We start from the raw sequence: 21,959 nt of genomic DNA, 5'->3' as shown, positions 1-21,959 counted from the left end.
GGTGCTGTTCTGTTGTGGTAAGAAGGCTGGTGCCTCCAAAGCTGAGCTGATTGCAGGTGCTTTGCTTTAATCTCATCACTGAGTCCCTTTATCTGCTGGAGGTTTTAGCCTTTTCTCCAGTCTTCCCTATTCTCTCCCCACCTCAACTTCCTATGCACACACCAGGATTTAGATCATACTTTCTAATCTCTCTAATACGCATCCTTTCCCCACAGGTGCTCAATTGCCTCAGGCTGGTTCTAGCTGTGTGTGTGTGTGTGTGTGTGTGTGTGTGAGGAGGGGTCCCTGATAAATTAGTACAGGAAAAGGGAATGGCTTAGGTCTCAAATAGGATCTCTGAAAAGCAGTCTGCCCTGGTGGATGCTCTTTGACTCCTCCTGTCTTCTGCTGAGAGCCACCTAGTCGACCAGAGCCTTCTCTGCATGAATATCTAGACTTCTCAGATCCCTCCTTTTGTGCCTCTGTTCCCAGGGGTTCTGTACCAGTGGCCAGTGGGAGAAGCATTGCACAGACAGCAGACCTGGCTCCGCCAAGTTCCTCCCCGGACGCTGTGGGGGAATCGCTCTGTCTCTCTAGATCTGTTGTTGGGAGGCAATCTAGCGGCTAAAGGCATGGACTTTAGAGCCAGATAGCTGGGGTTCAGATCTCAGCTCTGCCACTTACAAGTGGGCAAACTGCTGTGCCTCGGTTTCCCCAACTGTAAAATGGGGATAATAATAGTACCTGCTTCATAGGGTTGTTCTGAGGATTGAGTGAGTGAATGTAAAGCACTTAGCACAGGGCCTGGCACACAGGAGGTATTACTGTAAGTGTTTCCTATTATTATTCTTCGTTTAATTAAATGAATGTCTACTGAACACCTATTATGTTTCAGGCTAAAAGGCTTGCTTCTGCACACCAGCCTTTTCAAAATTAAAGATTGTCTCCAGGTCCCAGGCTTGTGGATTCCTTTTTTCGGTAACTATCTGTTGAGTGATTACCGTTTGCCAGGTGCTGTTCTAGGTGTTGAGGATTCATTGGGGAAGAAGATGGGCATGATTCCTGCCTTTATTGAACTCACGGTCTAGTGGAGGAGACAGACATTAAAAACTTACGAAACTGTCTATACACTTGAATTTCTGGTAAGTGTCCTAAAGGAAAAGGCCAGTAATTCTCAGCATAAGGCCTCTAATGTAGGTGCTCAAAAAAATCTTCTGAATGTAATCAAAAAGGTTGCTAGGGGGGCTTCTCTGGTGGCGCAGTGGTTGAGAGTCCGCCTGCCGATGCAGGGGACACGGGTTCGTGCCCCGGTTCGGGAAGATCCCACATGCCGCGGAGCGGCTGGTCCCGTGAGCCATGGCTGCTGGGCCTGCGCGTCCGGAGCCTGTGCTCCATGGCGGGAGAGGCCACAGCAGTGAGAGGCCCGCGTACCGCAAAAAAAAAAAAAAAAAAAGGTTGCTAGGAAAATCAAATACAAAAAGGTATCAAGTGTCCTACAAGTACAAGGAAATATTGATTCCTTAGCCTTTTCCAGGAATATTAGTGCAACTCTCTCTCCCTCCCTACCTCCCACTCTGGCTTGGGCCTCTGCGATTAGACTGACTAATATGAATCTTCAGAGTTGAGCTTAGGGGACGGTTTTGGTGCACCGTGGGATGTACTGTCCTCCCCCAATGTACCCTCCATGGCCACTTGACATGCCACCCCTCCTCCTCATCCTCTTTCTTTTCTTCCCCCTGGCTAGCTGGGGTTACCAAGCTGCTTCTTGGGGGCTAGTTGGCCACATACAGGGTGAGACGTATTAGAGCACGTCTGCTCAGAATCTGCAGGGGAGAAGGGAGAGAGGTAAGAGGTGGGCCTGGGCCCTTCCAGGGCAAAGCACAGATGTGGGGAGGGCGAAAGTATCCCGGATAGACGAGTTCCGCAATGCTGCCAGCTCCAAGGCTGCTTACAAATCAGGTCTCTACCCTGCTTAACTTTCAGATGGGTAAATGGAAGAGGCCTAGAAAGGGCTCACACAGGGTGCTAGATGCAGGGCAAGGACACACGGATTTCCATTTCTGCCTCCCTAATGTCCGGCTCAGGGCCTGATGCAGTGTAGGCATTCAAGTAAATGCTTGTGGAACAAATAATGAGGTCTGGTCTCCTGGTTCCTTAAGCAAGATGGACTGGCAGGGGGCTTCCCTGGTGGCGCAGTGGTTGAGAGTCTGCCTGCCGATGCAGGGGACACGGGTTTGTGCCCTGGTCCGGGAAGATCCACATGCCGCGGAGCGGCTGGGCCCGTGAGCCATGGCCGCTTAGCCTGCGCATCTGGAGCCTGTGCTCCGCAATGGGAGAGGCCACAACAGTGAGAGGCCCACGTACCGCAAAAAAAAAAAAAGAAAAAAAAAAAGATGGACTGGCAGGGCTGGGCCATGACCCTGATTTGCCAGCCCTTTCCCCTCCAAAACAAAGATCATACTGTCTGAGCTGGAGCCTTCCTGAGCCAACTGGACAAGTATAACATGAACACCAGTGAATGTAGTAAAAGCAGGAAGAAGAGAAGTAGGTGAGCAGACAAATCCTGAATAACCAGCACTCATGATTTCCCAATTACAATCCAACCAACCAACAAGCAAACCCTTAGCTGCCTCGGAGTAAGCAGTACCAAAGGAGAGGTGGCCGAGAAGCACAAAAGGGTCTGGTAATTTCATTCATAGACATTTAGGGCTGATATGATTCTAACCCTCAAGAGACTCACAGTCCAGCATGTGAGGTGGATGGAATCACAGACACCCATATGGGGTGCCGTGGGGTGTGCAGACGCAGATGAGAGAAGCATCCGCCAGCCTGAGGAGGGCAGGGAAGCCTCTATGGAAGCGGGGGTGCTGTGGTGAGAAGAAAGGGTGCAAAAGGCATGGAAGGACAGCAAGGGGAAGACTGCACTTAGCTCGCCAAACCAGAAGCTAAGAAGCTTTGCAGGAACAACAGAAAACCAAAGAAGACTGGAAGGAAAAGGAGAGCGAGGGGACCGGGGAGCTCAGAAGAAGTGGGTGGAAGCGAGGGAAACGCTGAGAAAGAAGCAGCCCTAGGATTCTTCTTCCTGGATTCTGAAGGTTCACCCTCAGCCTTCAGAATGACTCATTTCTTGAAAGCTTTGGATAGCTGAGGTTTTGCTATAATGTGTTTTCTTCTGATCGTCCCCCTTCAATCATACCCTTACTTGGTTCGGTACTGCAATTTCAGCAATACCTGAATAGGAGAACCTATTTAATGCCAGTCAATGGGCTAGGTACTATACAAGGGACATACATAGTCCCTTCTTTCACCAAATTTTTATTGAGGTTCTACTACAAGCCTGGCATTATTCTAGGTTGACAATCGTGTGTGTGGTGGGTCAGGGGGCTGGCAGGGAGTGAAAGAAGTACACACATCATCAATACAAGGATTGGGGCCATCAGAGAAGTACAAAGAAGATGGAGGGGAAGGCTAGTAGCTGTGTGATCTTGGACGAGACACTTCCCTTCTCTGAGTCTCGGTTTCCTCCTCTGGAAAAAGGGACTAATCATATTTATTTGCTGTGAGGAGTAGTGGTAATGTTTGAAAAGTTCTCGGGCAGTGTCTGCCACCCAGGAGCTTTTCTATTTTTTTTTTTTTTTTGCGGTACGCGGGCCTCTCACTGCTGTGGCCTCTCCCGTTGCGGAGCTCAGGCTCCGGACTCACTCCCTATCCCAACCCTCTAGGCGGTCACAAAGCACGGAACTAATCACCCTCTGCTATGCGGCTGCTTCCCACTATCTATTTTACATTTGGTAGTGTATATATGTCCATGCCACTCTCTCACTTTGTCCCAGCTTACCAAACCCCTCCCCATGTCCTCAAGTCCATTCTCTACGTCTGCATCTTTATTCATGTCCTGCACCTAGGTTCTTCGGAAACATTTTTTAAAAAATACCATATATATGTGTTAGCATATGGTATTTGTTTTTCTCTGACTTACTTCACTCTGTATGACAGACTCTAGGTCCATCCACTTCACTACATATAACTCAATTTCGTTTCCATTTATGGCTGAGTGATATTCCATTGTATATATGGACCACATCTTCTTTATCCATTCATCTGTTGATGGGCATTTAGGTTGCTTCCATGACCTGGCTACTGTAAATAGAGCTGCAATGAACATTGGGGTGCATGTGTCTTTTTGAATTATGGTTTTCTCTGGGTATATTCCCAGTAGTGGGATTGCTGGATCATATGGTAATTCTAGTTTTAGTTTTTTAAGGAAGCTCCATACTGTTCTCCATAGTGGCTATATAAATTTACATTCTCACCAACAGTGCAAGAGGGTTCCCTTTTCTCCACACCCTCTCCGTCATTTATTGTTCGTTTGTATTGTTTGTAGATTTTTTGACGATGGCCATTCTGACCAGTGTGAGGTGATACCTCATTGTAGTTTTGACTTGCATTTCTCTAATGATTAGTGATGTTGAGCATTCTTTCATGTGTTTGTTGGCAATCTGTATGTCTTCTTTGGAGAAATGTCTATTTAGGTCTTCTTCCCATTTTTGGATTGAGTTGTTTGTTTTTTTGATATGGAGTTGCATGAGCTGCTTGTATATTTTGGAGATTAACCCTTTGTCAGTTGCTTTGTTGGCAAATATTTTCTCCCATTCTGAGGGTTGCCTTTTTTTTTTTTTTTTTCTGGTACGCGGGCCTCTCACTGTTGTGGCCTCTCCCGTTGCAGTGCACAGGTTTCGGACACACAGGCTCAGCGGCCATGGCTCACAGGCCCAGCCGCTCCGTGGCATGTGGGATCCTCCCGGACCGGGGCACGAACCCGTGTCCCCTGCATTGGCAGGCAGACTCTCAACCACTGCGCCACCAGGGAAGCCCACCCAGGAGCTTTTCCATGGTACTGGTACTCAGCTGTGCGGGGGGGTGGCATTTGCAATGGGCTTCAACAGGCAGAGAAGTAGGGAGAGTGATCTGTCTTGTGATGGCTGGGGAGACACAAAAGTCTGCAGGTTTGCTTTGGCACAGGGACTAGTTTCATTTGACGGGAGCCTCAGGTTTGTGGAGGGGAGCAGAGGGAAAGAAGACTGGACGTTGGTAAGTGGGGATGTCTTCCTCATAAATCCCTTTATGTCTGCAGATCAGCAGCTCTAGAAAGAACCTACAGAAAGTAAATGAACCCAGGAGTAGTGGCTGGAGGTGGGGACCGAGGAGGTGGAGTGTGGGACAGAACAGGGTGAGTATTTCAAAATCTCTTGGAAGTCACTGGATCACTTCTCAGGGCAGGCAGGCTCTGGGGAACAGCAGCATCTAGCGCCTTGGTTCAGGCTAGAATGACCGACTATGTCTATTTGCCAGGGGCTGAGGAGTTGCCCAGGACGCAGGACTTTCAGTGCTAAAACCAGGGTGGTTTGGGGCTCATTGGGACAGCTGGTCCCCTAGTTCAGGCCTTTGTCACTGTCTCCTGGACTCCAGCAGGCTGCTTCCAGCTGCTCTACCTTCCTTTGGCCCTTTGCTGCTAGAGGATTGGTATCAAACACAGCTCTTACCCTCTGCCCTGTTTCTAACCCTCCAAAGGTTCCCATGGCCTCCGGGATCAAGTGCGAAGCCCAGAGCCTGGCCTCCAGAGCCCTTTTGCTCCACTGGTTTCTGCCCTCCTTGAAAGTCTCACTTCCCATAACCTTCACACCACACCAGATACAGCCTCCTTTCCCAACAAGGAAGTGCCCTTTGCTATTCTGGGCCTTTGCCCACGGTGGTCTCTTAGCAGCCTAAGTCCTACGCATGCTTCAAGTTACTGTGAAAATGTCATTGTCTGAGATTCTCCACCCTGCTCTCTCCTCTGGATTCCCAAGGTACATTATACATACTTTTGGGAGAGCACATATTAGGAAGTTAGTTTGAGAGTGTAGACCCCACTGCTATATCCAGCTTCTAGTGAGATGCTTCATGTACAGTAAGCTTTTGGTATATATATCTTGAATAGTCAGCATATTCACATGATTCAAAATTCAAAAGGGTCTATAGGGAAATTCAGTGAAAAGTCTCCTTCCCACTCCTGGCCTCTAACAATCCCACACCCCTCCTCCTCCTCCAGGGAAATTTTATGCGTGCCCAGGCAAATAAGGTAATTTGCTTTGTTAAATGAATAAAGGAAATAACAGTAGAAACCTGGAAACAATCTAAATGTTCAAAATCTGGGCCTGGCTAAGTAAGCTATTATATAGCAATCTTATAGACAATCTGCAGTCATTAAAAGTCATTAAAATTATTATAAGGTAGACTCTGTAGTATATGATATGGTAAGCTTCCAAAGCAGAGTATAAAGCAGACCTCTCCACTGAATACACATTGTGAAAATGTGGTCCCTTCAGTGATAGGATGAAAGGGGGTCTGAGAGAGAAATGATTGCTGCTTTAAGGTGAGGGATTCTGGGTTTCCTTTTATGTAAAGTTGTTTGAATATGAAAAGAAAGAGGCTGCATTATTGTGAATCTGCCTGACGAAGAAGCATGATTCATGATGGAACTCATTCATTCAGTAATTCATTCTGCAGACACTGAATGCCGGCTTTGTCAGGAGAAGGCCAGAAACAGTGCTGAGCTTCCCAGGAAGAGCACTAAGTAGGCGACAGGCCCTGAGAAACTCTAATGGAGCCAGAGGGGTGAGGAGTGTGATGAGTTCATTGCCACGCTGTTGAATTTGAATTTTTGTTCATCAAGAGGAGCGGTGTGGTAGATGATAGGATATGGGTCAGGGAGCTCAGCAGAAAGGTCAGGGCTAGAGCTGGCCATCAGCATACATGTGGTGAGTCATGGAAGCTGGAGGTGGGGTGAGCTCACCCAGGCAGAAGGTAGACAAGGAAAGGAGAAGACAGGTTCCATAAAGCGGGTGACGAGTCTTTCTGCCAATCTCTCAATGTCTCTGAGCCGGGGACAAGGGCACCAGGGTAGCAGAGGCGGTATCTTGTCGCCAAGTGTGGGAGGTCCTCAGAGTTCAGGCAGAAATCCTCCCTCCCAGCCCCTGGCTGCCAAGTCTCATGCGCACACAACCTGGGTCTGGTCTTAGTTGTCCAGGAGGGCCTGGTAGATCAAGGTGGGGGGCTTTGACGGGCTCAGAAAATGTGTAGAAGCCCTTAAGTGAGAGGGTGGAATAGAGAGAGGGTTTAAAAGATTCACTTGTACCAAGATCGGATAGGGCTGGAAACACATGGGCCTGGCACTGGGAGCAGGAATGTTCTACAGGTTGAGGGATGTAGGGCCCCAGGAAGGGGAGAGTTCTGAGTCCGGGGTATTCCCCTAGTGAGCAGGTCTCAGATGTGCCCTTAAAGGGCCTGGCCGGCAAAGCTGATAGAATCGTTGCTCAAAATTTAGACAGAGAAAGGGGAGGGGTGATCCCCAGAGCAGTGTGCCAGCGGGGTATCTCGCCCACCTTCCTATGTCCCCCGTGCTTTGTGCTTCCCGGGGAGTGTGGCAGACTGGAAGGACGTGGCCTGTGGAATCAGGCCCACCTGGAATCCAGGCCCAGCTCGACACTTAGGGCTGAGCGATCTTTGGGAAATCCCTTCTCTGAGCCTCAAGTTCCTCATTTACAAATTGAGGCAATAATAATATCTACCTTGGGACGTTGTTGTGAGGATTAGAAATAGTCAACTCCTAGTATACAGTAGGTGCTCAATACATGAATTCTTGTTATTTGTGCTACCACACGGGAATAGGATGGCCTAAGTCATTGCTGAGTTGTACTCTCTTGGAGGGATTTATTGCCAGTTGGGACAAGAAACTGAAATCTTTTGTTTACCATCTTTTCATATACATTTGTCAAAGGCGGCCTGGTGGGCAGATAAGTAAAAACCGGTTCTCAATTTCCACTGCATGTAACAATTCTCTCCTGTGCCTGTGCTGGTCATCTCCAGCACAAAAAGCAAAGCATGTTCACAAACCTTTTCGCTGGTGGTGATATATATAGAAGACTGAGAAAGCAATAGGGGGGCAGGGGTTAAAATAAGTTGTGAAATACTGAATTTAAAAAACAATGCATCCCCTCCTCTGGCCGCCAAACTTACATTTGTGCTATGTTTTCTAATTGTTCAAAGTGCTTTTCCATATTTGACTTCATTTGCTCCTTACTCTGGCCTGTGAGGTAAGTAGGCCAGATGTTGTCAGCATCTGGGAGGGGCTAAAACTGACAGAGCTGGTATTAGAACCCATACCTCCTTGCTATGGAGCATGAGTGAACTGAGCCAGGTTAAACCTTGGATGAATGGGTGAAAAGCAATCTGTGAGGAAATGATGTGCAGCTGTTGGAGGGAGCTGTTTTGCAAGGAGACAAAGGTCACAGTGCCGTCTTGTTGTTGGGTGTCTGAAAGAGCCGGGTGGCAGTGTATCTGTTGTGCTGATGAGCAAACCGGAGGCCCACAGTAAGCAGAGGAGGACTTTGGAATTCAGTTGACATAAGAGAGGTGAATTTAGGTTCAAAAGTTTTATCCTTTGCACGTTGTTTTAAATGACAGCAGTGACCCCCGTGACCTGGGTGGCCCTGGGTCACCCAGCTAGGGAGGGGCAGAGCCCTGAGGATTGAGACTCAATTCAGAACCCTTAACTCCAACTTCTTGGGCTTGAAATCAGCTCATTCAGTCCCCTGCCCTGTCTTTCTTACAGGGGTGTTGAAAAGAATAAGAGTGGAAAGGACAAATCACCGCATAATGGCATTAAAAGAAGTAGTGCCCAGCATTCACCTTTTCCAAATAACTAATTGGCCTCCATGTGAGAGCTACAGAGGGCAAATATTTTGGCTACACTGATATGTTTGCACGGTCTATGTATTAGCTGTGTGCTGAAGTAAGTCACTCACTGCATTTCCCCAAGGCAGTTTCCTTCTCTGTAAAACAAAGGCATCATCTCCTGCCTGACGGGTTGTGAGAATGAAATATGCAGCATATGTGAAATAAGCATAGTGCAAACGATGAAGCAGTACTGTTATCTGTGGAATGCTTTGAGTCCTAGCTTCCCGGGGAGTCCACCAAACCCAGCTCACTCTAGGACCCCGAAACGCCTTGTTCTGGTGGGAGTAGAGAAGGTGGTTCTCTTTTTTTTTCTCTAGCCGCCAGACAGGCAGACTGAACTGGGGAGGAAAATGGAGGGAGATGGGTTTGCTCACCGCCTCTGTCTTATCCCCCAGCTGAGGGGGAAACGGCAGGGGGGAAGAGGGCTGGCATAACCTTTTCTTCGGTGAGTCAGCTAAAAAGAAATTTCTATAGCTCCAATAACGTATAAGTGGTGGTTTGGGTTTGGATTTTTCAAGCTGCTCCCTCTTTTTAAGCTGCTTTAAGATGCAGAACTAAAAGCACACGCAAATGGGAAGCACATGGAAAATGACAGAAGCACAGCTTGTTACTAATGTGAACTTGAAGAAATCACTCAGCTTCTCCGGGCCTGTTTTCTCATCTGTAAAATGGGGACAATGCTACCTATTTTGCAGGGTCATTGTGAGTATTAATAGCATGTGAAAGTGCCGGGTCTGCTGCCTGGCACGGAACAGAGTTTCCAACACCTACCTGTCCATTTCCTTTCCCTTCCTAGTGGACAGACCATAGTCACTGAGCTCAGACGAAAACACTTATTCTTTAGCCTATTACAATGGCTGCCATTATTCATTTAATTCTCAAAACAACCCTATGAAACAGCTCATCTATAAACATGGAGAAAACAGAGCAGTTCAGAGAAGTTATATTGCCCACGGTCACACAGCTTTCAACTTTTAAAGCCAGGATTCAAACCCACTTTGTCTAGTTTGCCTCTTAGGTATCAGAATGTGAGGGGGCTTCATCAGGCTGGATCTTCTGAAAGGACCATCTTTAAATAGACTCAGACCAAGGGGATAACCCCAACCTGGCCCATCTGGGGAATGAGCTCAGGGTGGAGTTTCAAGGGCACGAAATAGGCCATTGCTAGAGGCAGCCTGGCAATAACTGGAAGAGAACTACAAATGAATGTTTGCTTCCCAAATCTGTGGGGAAGTTAATCTGTGCTCTACCAGTTTCAGGAGCTTATGTTGTGAGGGTGACATGAATCCTTTATTAAGCAGTATATATTTAGCAATAAATATATTATTGGTAGTCTTCTGTCATCTCCCACTAAACATAACGTCCTACTCATCGTCTGACAGCCCTCCACTTACCACCCTACAAAGGAGAGGGATCTGAGTCTCCTTTTCAAACCCCTGTCCTAAGCTAGGCTGCAGAAGCTAGAATAGGAAGGCTGAGTCATCTTAAAAGAAAGTGAAGTGTACCAAAGCCACATAGAACAAAAGTATGTTTTCTAGATCGTTCGTTTTCACACATGGCTGCTTTTCTAGGGTATCAACCCGGAAGCTGAGGACGTGTCTTCTCTTTACTGCAGAAAGTAGGTACCTTTCCTTGACATCTGTGCTGTCCCCGCTCCCCCACTCCCAGTTATTGGCATGACTGCAGGTACCTTATTAACTAGCAAAATGACTGCCATGGCACACTGACCGCTTGGGACTGTGCCAGGTATGGCACAGCACGGGCAAAGAGGGCCAAAATGGTCTTCCAGCAGCTCACTTAAGAGCTAGGCTACGGCCTGAGCTGCTCTTACCCTCAGGGTTCTAGATAGTTCCAGAGTAAAGGCCCTGGCCTCAGATGCTCACACAAGGATGGCTCTCATAGTGCCTTATCGGTTTCCTCATTTCTCATGACTGAAGCAAGGAAGATTGGGTAGATGGGATTGTTCTGTTCATTTACAGCTGTAATTCCTAAAAATAGAGCCGTGTGGCAAGACAAGTCCTGGCTTTTGTGCTTGTCCCTTGTAAAGCAAATGTTGGGTTAGTTCACAGCACTGGGGTAGAAAGGAGAAAGCAAGCTCCAGCCAGTCTGGGCAGCTCTGATGCTGGGTAATCTCACTGCCCACATCAAAGGGAGATGACTAGGATCTCTCCATAAGCCCAGGGACCCACAGCTGACCCCCTCCCCTCACCCTCTGGAAGAAAGCAGCTGATACTCATATTTCTGCACAGGCTCACATGATAGAGGGGACTTTTATTTTTCAAAGAGAATTCATACAGCCATTGATTATACAGAACCATTTCTCAGTACTCTTTTCTTTCCACTTAAGAAAAGTGGCATATACCATGATGAGGATTATAATTCCAAGACAAGATTGCTGGCTCATCATCTAGGGTACAAATACACACTTAGGGCTTCCCTGGTGGCGCAGTGGTTGAGAGTCTGCCTGCCGATGCAAGGGACACGGGTTCGTGCCCCGGTCCGGGAAGATCCCACATGCCGCGGAGCGGCTGGGAACGTGAGCCATGGCCGCTGAGCCTGCGCGTTGGGAGCCTGTGCTCCGCGACGGGAGAGGCCACAACAGTGAGAGGCCCGCGTACCGCAAAAAAAAAAACACAACAAAAATTTAAAAAAACCCAAAACAAAACAAATACACACTTAATTGTTTGATATTTTAATGAGAAGACTGCACAGCTTTCCTTGGTGGGGAAGACAGAAGCCCCTGTAGTCCCGTCTTGTTGTGGGGAGACTAACCCATGTTCTGTCGGTTGCCATAACCCCTAGGATGGGTGTCCTTCCAGTCATCCCACTCCCGAGCTCTGTGGACTGCCTGTTCATCATCCTCTTCCTCCTGTTCCTGATCTTGTTGCTGAGCTGCTGTTCTGAACTCTGCCCAAGTGGAAAAATGAGAAAGCAGGGGTGAGGGAAAGAGCGACTGTCACGGGCCCCAGGTCCACTCTGAATATGACCACATAACAAGAGAACAAGGAATATATACCTAGCTGCCTACCCTGGGGCCAGCAGAAGTGGGGAGAGTACTTACTATTACTTAACAGGTGACATGTCAAATAATAGTAAGACAGGATCCTCTGAGTGGTTTTCACGAGAAGGCAAAAACATAAAAGTTGCCCCTCAAAATGAATTCTATTTTGGGAAAGAATTCTTGCTAAAATGGCCAACCCCTCACAACAGAAAACAAAAACACCAACTGACAAACAGAACCCCAGCAAACCAAAAACACTGAAGTGTTTCCATAGTATACAGTGGTTATCACACTCGCCTGACAAAAACACTAAAGTAAAAAATATTTATGATTTTATGATTTGTGATTTGCCGGGGAGGTGGGACTATAGGTGAATTCTCCTCCTTCATCCATTTCCTTTATTACAGTTCTACAATTCTGTGTGTGTATAAAATTGGAAATCACGGGGCAGTTGAACCTACCAGAAAAGAATGTGTGTTATTTTGCACGTTTGGAACAGGGTCTGAGGTCCAAATGGCACTTGTCATGCAGTGTACCAAATACTAGGTCTCTTTTGCACTATTTTTTTCTTTCCTTTGTGAGGTAAAGGAACATTTCCTAGCTATCTTGAATTTGCCCACGAGAAACACTCTCATTACCATGATAAAGAATGAAATATGTGGGGAATCTGATCTCTCCTTACAGCTTAGGAGTCTAGTGTTCTGTTTTTTTTTTTAACCCTTTTATTGTAAAATAAAAGATACTGGAAATCACACAAAAATATATATAACTTAAAATTTGATAAGGAGGCTATACCTTTATAGCCTTCACTTGGGTCAAGATACAGATTTTCTGTACCCATCCCCAAAGCTTCTCCATGAGCATCTACCAAATGACACCCTGTGCTCACTAGCAGTTAATTCCCATTACTCCCCTCCCTGGAAATCACCAATCTACCTTCTATCTCTATAGATTTGCCTATTCTGAACATTTCCCATAAATGGAATCAAGTAACATGTGGTCTTTTGTGTCTGACTTCTTTCACTTAGCATAATGCTTTTGAGGTTAGTCTTATCCATTTTCAAATATTTTGATATATTTTTAATCTACAGGTTTCTTCTTCCATCCCTTTCTTTCCTTACAAGTTCTCTATTGAAGAGGCTGGGGCATTTGACCTGTAGTTTCCCCAAATCTGGATTTTGCCGACCGCATAGTCATGATGGAGTCCAACATGTTCTTCTGTATTTCTGCAGATTGGCAAGTGGACACAGAGCTTGATATGACTCAGGGTTGATCCCTTCTCATGAATAGAGGTGGTGCTGTCCTCCCCCAGCAGGTGGCACATAGTATCTGTGTCTCGTATGTTGTGATGTTAGCAGCTGTTGATGCTCAATGCCTAGATTCGTTAATTTTCCCAGGATTTCAAAATGGTGATACTCTTTAACATTTCTTTTTTTATTAAGTAGAATGCTTTTATAAAGAGAGGCTTTCCCTCATCTACTACTATTTAGTCACCCAGGAAAAGAAAACAAGATTAATGCTTGATTCTTCTGCTTTAATTTACCATTTCTCAAGGTAATAAATTGGTTCCTTATCATCCTCTGAAATTGAACAATTTTTGTTTTAACTATAGTTATGAACTCATGGATTTAAACATATTTGATGGGTTTCAATGAATTGCAATGATTTCTAAAAAATATTCAAATAAGCTTTCTAACTTTAGTATTAATTTGCAGAAAAATTGAGAAGATAGTACAAGAGTTCTTATACATCCGTACCCAATTTCCCTTATTGTTAACGTCTTACGTTACTATGGTTTGTGCGTCATAACTAATGAACCAATACTGATACATACATAACTAACAACTAAGGTTCATACTTTATTCAGATTTCCTTAGGTTTTACGTAATGTCCGTTTTTTTTGGTTCTAGGATCCCATCAAATATTCCATATTACATTAGTCCTCTGGCTCCTTCGTCTCCTCTTGGCTGTGAGAATTTCTCACTTTCCTTGTTTTTGATGACCTGGACAGTTTTAAGGGGTACTCATCAGGTATTTTGCAGAATGTCCCTCAACCTGCGGTTGCCTCATATTTTTCTCATAATTAGACTAGGGTTATGACTTTTGGAAGAGAGTAACAGTGAAGTTTCCTCCTTATCACATCAAACCAAGGCTACACACCACCAACATGACTTATCACTGCTAATGTTAACTGGGATCACTTCAGGTAGTGTTTGTAGGGTTCCCAACTGCTCCCCCTCCTTCTATACTATAGTCTTTGGAAGCAAGTAACTAAACATAAACTACACTGAAGGGGTGAGAAGTTATGCTGCACCTCCTTGAGACAGGTGTATATACACAAATTATTTAGAATTTTTCTGTAGGGGAGATTGGTCTCTTCGCCCCCATCTATTTATGTAATCATTTATTTCTATCACGATAGACTCACGGACACATTTTATTCCTTGTGTTATAATCCAATACTGTTATTTTCCTGCTCACATTCTTCGAGTTTTGGCCAGTAACAGTCCTTTCAGAAGGCTCTGTGTCACATTAACATACCTCAATAGTTTTTTGTTTGCTGTTGCTGTTTTTTGAGTGTTTCTTTATTTTCAAGTACTACAAGATATTTCAGGTTCATCTTGTATATTCCCTGTCCAGCCCTAGAACTATCCATTTCTCTAAGGAGCCCTTTAATTGGAGGATAGTATTAGAAACCAAGATTTGGGCACTAGATGTGCTCGTTGCTACTGGCAATTATCCTTTTTCAAGCCAAACTGTCTTTGGCCAGTGGAAACGTCTTCAAAGTGGCTCCTGAGTCCTTTTGATATGACCATAGTGGTCTTTGAAAGCTTCTTTCCTATCCTTTATGACAAGATTTTCCAAGCTCATCTTATTTATTTCCTGCTGCAAACTTGGAATTAGCCATTTCTCTAAGACATCCTGGTTTCTTTTAATGGGAATGGTATTTCAAGAACAGAACCTGGGTTACTAGGTGTGCTCATTGCTTCTGGGCTGGTCATTGTTTCTAAGCCTTTTCAGTGGATAAAGCAAAAGTGTGTGTGTGTGTGTGTGTACTTTTCGATAAAATTTCTCATGAGTTCATATTCAGGACGACAGGGGTGTTTTGTTTCTAACTCAAATTCTTTTGAATTACATCTGTATTCTTCCACACTAAAAGTCTTAGCTCTCAAAGACAGAGAATGATGGAATTTGAATATCTCATAATTACTCAGTTAATATTATCTCACATTACACAGTCCTGGAATAACACTAATACTGTTACCAATATAATTGCTGAGAACATTTCTTTTTTTTGCATATTCTTTCCCCATTTCTCCATTAAAAGTAACACTGTATCTACATTACCAGAGCACTAGGCATATAAGCATTAATACTTTCTTTCAAATCTCATTTAGTCTTAGTTCTACAAGTAACTATATATTTAATGCTGACTGACAGTCCTTATATCAATGTCTCTCTCATCACTTTGGTTGTCTTAAGCTCATTCTCTAGCAAATTTCTCAGAAAGGGATCATGGGATGAATATTTCCTGAGTTCCTGCATGTTGATAAATACCTGTACCCTCTATACCTAAAAGTCAGTTTTACCAGATATAATGTCCTTGGCTCACATATTTTTCCCCTTGAGTATCTTAAATGTTACTCCATTTTCTTCTGGCATAAAGTGTTGGTGTCAAAAAGTTTGAAGATGATCTAATTTTCCTTCCTTTACAACCCACCTGCTGTTTTTGCTGAAGTATCCAAGGCATTTCTTTTTTTAAAAAAAGTCTAGTAATTTTATTAGAATGTGTCTTGCTGCTGGTAATTCTGGGTCAAAATTCTTAGGTACACGGTGTGCTTTTTAAAAGCAAATCTAAAGTTTCCTCAATATTAGTTTTTTCTTTAAATATCTTTATTGGAGTATAACTGCTTTACAATGTTGTGTTAGTTTCTGCTGTACAACAAAGTGAATCAGCTATATGTATACATATATCCCCATATCCCCTCCCACTTGCATCTCCCTCCCACCCTCCCTATCCCAACCCTCTAGGTGGTAACAAAGCACCGAGCTGATCTCCCTGTGCTATGCGGCTGCTTCCCACTAGCTATCGGTTTTACATTTGGTAGTGTATATATGTCCATGCCACTCTCTCACTTCATCCCAGCTTACCCTTCCCCCTCCCCGTGTCCTCAAGTCCATTCTCTACATCTGCATCTTTATTCCTGCCCTGCCACTAGGTTCATCAGTACCGTTTTTTTAGATTCCATATATGTGCGTTAGCATATGGTATTTGTTTTTCTCTTTCTGACTGACTTCACTCTGTATGACAGTCTCTAGGTCCACCCAATATTAGTTTTAACCATTTTTTTCTTTTTCCTTGCTTCAGTATTCTTCTTCAGATAATCTTATTATCCATATGTCAGGTCTTCTTTGCTACCTTTCATATTTGTCACTTTTTCTAGAAATCTGTTCATCTTTGTTTCTTTTTGATTTAAAACATTTTCCTTTTTACTTTAGAAAGGCATTTTCTGTTATATTCATTCATTCTTGTTTTCTTCTAGTTTAGCCTTCATTTCTTTTCTTTTATTCAAATTGAAGTCTAATTGATTTACAATATTAGTTTCAGGGGTACAACATGTTGATTTAATATTTTATATATTATATTTCATTTAGAGTTACTATAAAATATTGGGAAAACGGTGGAAGAGTAAGAAGTGAAGATCACCTTCCTCCCCACAAATACATCAGAAATACATCTACATGTGGAACAGCTCCTACAGAACACCTACTGAATGCTGGCAGAAGACCTCAGACCTCCCAAAAGGCAAGAAACTCCCCACATACCTGGGTAGGGCAAAAGAAAAAAGAAAAAACAGAGACAAAAGAATAGGGATGAGACCTGCACCAGTGGGAGGGAGCTGTGAAGGCGGAAAGGTTTCCACACATGAGGAAGACCCTTCACTGGCGGAGACGGGTGGAGTGGCGGGAAGCTTCGGAGCCACGGAGGACAGCGCAGCAACAGGGGTGCAGAGCACAAAGCGGAGAGATTCCCGCACAGAGGATCGGTGCTGACCAGCACTCATCAGCCCGAGAGGCTTGTCTGCTCACCCGCCGGGGTGGGCGGGGGCTAGGAGCTGAGGCTCGGGCTTCGGAGGTCAGACTCCACAGAGAGGACTGGGGTTGGCTGCGTGAACACAGCCTGAAGGGGCCAGTGCACCACAGCTAGCCGGAGGGAGTCCGGGAAAAAGTCTGGAGGTGCCGAAGAGGCAAGAGACTGTTTCTTGCCTCTTTGTTTCACAGTGCACAAGGAGAGGGGATTAAGAGCGCTGCTTAAAGGAGCTCCAGAGACGGGTGCGAGCCGGGGCTATCAGTGCGGACTCCAGAGACGGGCATGAGACGCTAAGGCTGCTGCTGCCGCCATCAAGAAGCCTGTGTGCAAGCACAGGTCACTAGCCACACCTCCCTTCCGGGGAGCCCATGCAGCCTGCCACTGCCAGGGTCCCCTGATCCAGGGACAACTCCCCCGGGAGAATGCACAGCACGCCTCAGGCTGTTGCAATTTCACGCCGGCCTCTGCCGACGCAGGATCGCCCCGCATCCATACCCCGCCCTCCCCACGGCCTGAGTGAGCCAGAGCCCCCGAATCAGCTGCTCCTATAACCCCGTCCTGTCTGGGCAGGAACAGACGCCCTCAGGTGACCTACACGCAGAGGCGGGGTCAAATCCAAAGCTGAACCCCAGGAGCTGCACAAACAAAGAAGAGAAAGGGAAATCTCTCCCAGCAGCCTCAGGAACAGTGGATTAAATCTCCACAATCAACTTGATGTATCCTGCATCTGTGAAATACCTGAAGAGACAACGAATCATCCCAAAATTGAGGCGGTGGACTTTGGGAGCAATGATATACATATACTTTTCCTTTTTCTCTTTTTGTGACTGTGTATGTGATTTTGTCTGTATAGCTTTGTTTTACCATTTGTCCTAGGATTCTGTCCATCCGTTTTTTTTGGGTTTTTTTAGTATAGCTTTTAGCGCCTGTTATCATTGGTGGATTTCTTTTTTGGTTCAGTTACACTCTTCCTTCTTTTTTTTTTTTTTTTTTACTACTTTTTACATTAAAATGTTTTTTAATAATTATTTTTTATTTTAATAACTTTATTTTATTTTTTCTTTCCTCCCTCCCTCCCTCCTTCTTTCTCTTTCCTTCCTTCTTTCTTTCTTTCTCTTTCTCTCTTTCTTTCTTCTACTAATTCTTTCTTTCTACTTTTTCTCCCTTTTATTCTGAGCCAGGTAGATGAAAGGCTCTTGGTGCTGCAGCCAGGAGTCAGTGCTGTGCCTCTGAAGTGGGAGAGCCAACTTCAGGACACTGGTCCACAAGAGACCTCCCAGCTCCACATAATATCAAGTGGTGAAAATCTCCCAGAGATCTCCATCTCAACACCAGCACCCAGCTTCACTCAACGACCAGCAAGCTACAGTGCTGGTCACCCTATGCCAAGCAAACAGCAAGACAGGAACACAACACCACCCATTACCAGAGAGGCTGTCTAAAAACATAATAAGGCCACAGGCACCCCAAAACACACCACCAGACGTGGACCTGTCCACCAGAAAGACAAGATCGAGCCTCATCCACCAGAACACAGGCACTAGTCCCCTCCACCAGGAAGCCTACACAACACACTGAAACAACCTTAGCCACTGGGGACAGACACCAAAAACAATGGGAACTACGAATCTGCAGCCTGCAAAAAGGAGACCCCAAACACAGTAAGATAAGCAAAATGAGAAGACAGAAAAACACACAGCAGGTGAAGGAGCAAGATAAAAACCCACCCGACCTAACAAATGAAAAGGAAATAGGCAGTCTACCTGAAAAAGAATTCAGAATAATGATAGTAAAGAGGATCCAAAATCTTGGAAATAGAATAGACAAAATGCAAGAAACAGTTAACAAGGACCTAGAAGAACTAAAGATGAATCAAGCATCGATTAAAAACACAATAAATGAAATGAAAAATACTCTAGATGGGATCAATAGCAGAATAACTGAGGCAGAAGAACGGATAAGTGACCTGGAAGATAAAATAGTGGAAATAATTGCTGCAGAGCAGAATAAAGAAAAAAGAATGAAAAGAACAGAGGACAGTCTCAGAGACCTATGGGACAACATTAAACGCACCAACATTCGAATTATAGGGGTTCCAGAAGAAGAAGAGAAAAAGAAAGGGACTGAGAAAACATTTGAAGAGATTATAGTTGAAAACTTCCCTAATATGGGAAAGGAAATAGTTAATCAAGTCCAGGAGGCACAGAGAGTCCTATACAGAATAAATCCAAGGAGAAATAAACCAAGACACATATTAATCAAACTGTCAAAAATTAAACACAAAGAAAACATATTAAAAGCAGCAAGGGAAAAACAACAAATAACACACAAGGAAATCCCCATCAGGTTAACAGCTGATCTCTCAGCAGAAACTCTACAGGCCAGAAGGGAGTGGCAGGACATATTTAACGTGATGAAGGAGAAAAACCTGCAACCAAGATTACTCTACCCAGCAAGGATCTCATTCAGATTTGATGGAGAAATTAAAACCTTTACAGACAAGCAAAAGCTGAGAGAGTTCAGCACCACCAAACCAGCTTTATAACAAATGCTAAAGGAACTTCTCTAGGCAAGAAACACAACAGAAGGAAAATACCTACAATAACGAACCCAAAACAATTAAGGAAATGGGAATAGGAACATACATATCAATAATTACCTTAAATGTAAATGGACTAAATGCTCCCACCAAAAGACACAGATTGGCTGAATGGATACAAAAACAAGACCCATATATATGCTGTCTACAAGAGACCCACTTCAGACCTAGAGACACATACAGATTGAAAGTAAGGGGATGGAAAAAGATATTCCATGCAAATGGAAATCAAAAGAAAGCTGGAGTAGCAATTCTTATATCAGACAAAATAGACTTTAAAATAAAGACAATTAGAAGAGACCAAGAAGGACACTACATAATGATCAAGGGATCAATCCAAGAAGAAGATATAACAATTGTAAATATTTATGCACCCAACATAGGAGCACCTCAATACATAAGGCAAATACTAACAGCCATAAAAGGGGAAATCGACAGTAACACACTCATAGTAGGGGACTTTAACACCCCACTTTCACCAATGGACAGATCATCCAAAATGAAAATAAATAAGGAAACACAAGCTTTAAATGATACATTAAACAAGATGGACTTAATTGATATTTATAGGACATTCCATCCAAAAACAACAGAATACACATTTTTCTCAAGTGCTCATGGAACATTCTCCAGGATAGATCATATCTTGGGTCACAAATCAAGCCTTGGTAAATTTAAGAAAATTGAAATTGTATCAAGTATCTTTTCCGACCACAATGTTATGAAACTAGACATCAATTACAGGGAAAGATCTCTAAAAAATACAAACACATGGAGGCTAAACAATACACTACTTAATAACAAAGTGATCACTGAAGAAATCAAAGAGGAAATAAAAAAATACCTAGAGGGCTTCCCTGGTGGTGCAGTGGTTGAGAGTCCGCCTGCCGATGCAGGGGGTGCGGGTTCGTGCCCCGGTCCGGGAAGATCCCACGTGCCGTGGAGCGGCTGGGCCCGTGAGCCATGGCTGCTGGACCTGCGCGTCTGGAGCCTGTGCCCCGCAACGGGAGGGGCCGCAGCAGTGAGAGGCCCGCGTACCGCAAAAAAAAAAAAAAAAAAAAAAACAACCTAGAAACAAATGACAATGGAGACACGACGACTCAAAACCTATGGGACGCAGCAAAAGCAGTTCTAAGGGGGAAGTTTATAGCAATACAATCCCACCTTAAGAAACGGGAAACATCTCGAGTAAACAACCTGACCCTGCACCTAAAGCAATTAGAGAAAGAAGAACAAAAACATCCCAAAGTTAGCAGAAGGAAAGAAATCATAAAGATCAGATCAGAAATAAATGAAAAAGAAATGAAGGAAACAATAGCAAAGATCAATAAAACTAACAGCTGGTTCTTTGAGAAGATAAACAAAATTGATAAACCATTAGCCAGACTCATCAAGAAAAAAAGGGAGAAGACTCAAATCAATAGAATTAGAAATGAAAAAGGAGAAGTAACAACTGACACTGCAGAAATACAAAAGATCATGAGAGATTACTACAAGCAACTCTATGCCAATAAAATGGACAACCTGGAAGAAATGGACAAATTCTTAGAAAAGTACAAACTTCTGAGACTGAACCAGGAAGAAACAGAAAATATAAACAGACCAATCACAAGCACTGAAATTGAGACTGTGATTAAAAACCTTCAAACAAACAAAAGCCCAGGACCAGATGGCTTCACAGGCGAATTCCATCACACATTTAGAGAAGAGATCACACCTATCCTTCTCAAACTCTTGCAAACTATAGCAGAGGGAGAAACACCCCCAAACTCATTCTACGAGGCCACCATCACGCTGATACCAAAACCAGACAAAGATGTCACAAAGAAAGAAAACTACAGTCCAATATCACTGATGAAGCTAGATACAAAAATCCTCAACAAAATACTAGCAAACAGAATCCAACAGCATGTTAAAAGGATCATACACCATGATCAAGTGGGGTTTGTCCCAGGAATGCAAGGATTGTTCAATATATGCAAATCAATCAATGTGATACACCATATTAACGAATTGAAGAATAAAAAACATATGATCATCTCAATAGATGCAGAAAAAGCTTTCGACAAAATTCAACACCCATCTATGATAAAAACCCTTCAGAAAATAGGCATAGAGGGAACTTTCCTCAACATAATAAAGGCCATATATGACAAACCCACAGCCAACATCGTCCTCAATGGTGAAAAACTGAAACCATTTCCACTATGATCAGGAACAAGAGAAGGTTGCCCACTCTCACCACTATTATTCAACATAGTTTTGGAAGTTTTAGTCACAGCAATCAGAAAAGAAACAGAAATAAAAGGAATCCAAATGGGAAAAGAAGAAGTAAAGCTGTCACTGTTTGCAGATGACATGATACTATACATAGAGAATCCTAAAGATGCTACCAGAAAACTACTGGAGCTAATCAATGAATTTGGTAAAGTAGCAGGATACAAAATTAATGCACAGAAATCTCTTGCATTCCTATGCACTAATGATGAAAAATCTGAAAGAGAAATTAA

At 44.1% G+C, this 21,959-nt stretch overlaps 1 protein-coding gene across 1 annotated transcript in view; it reads right to left on the bottom strand.

Annotated features, from left to right (window-relative positions):
• Positions 1-11,433: 11,433 nt before the first annotated feature.
• Positions 11,434-21,959, bottom strand: part of IGBP1 (immunoglobulin binding protein 1) — a 35,090-nt gene continuing 24,564 nt past the window's right edge. Inside the window, exon 6 of the mRNA XM_082609876.1 lies at positions 11,434-11,664. Coding sequence (XP_082466002.1) covers positions 11,525-11,664 — 140 coding nt within the window. The 3' untranslated portion in view covers positions 11,434-11,524. The remainder of the gene's footprint in view (positions 11,665-21,959) is intronic.

This window comes from Mesoplodon mirus, assembly GCF_964341445.2.
Source record: "Mesoplodon mirus genome assembly, chromosome: X".
Lineage (NCBI taxonomy): Eukaryota > Metazoa > Chordata > Mammalia > Artiodactyla > Ziphiidae > Mesoplodon > Mesoplodon mirus.
The sequence above is the reverse complement of the archived record's forward strand: the minus strand, read 5'-3'. Positions and strand labels throughout refer to the sequence as shown.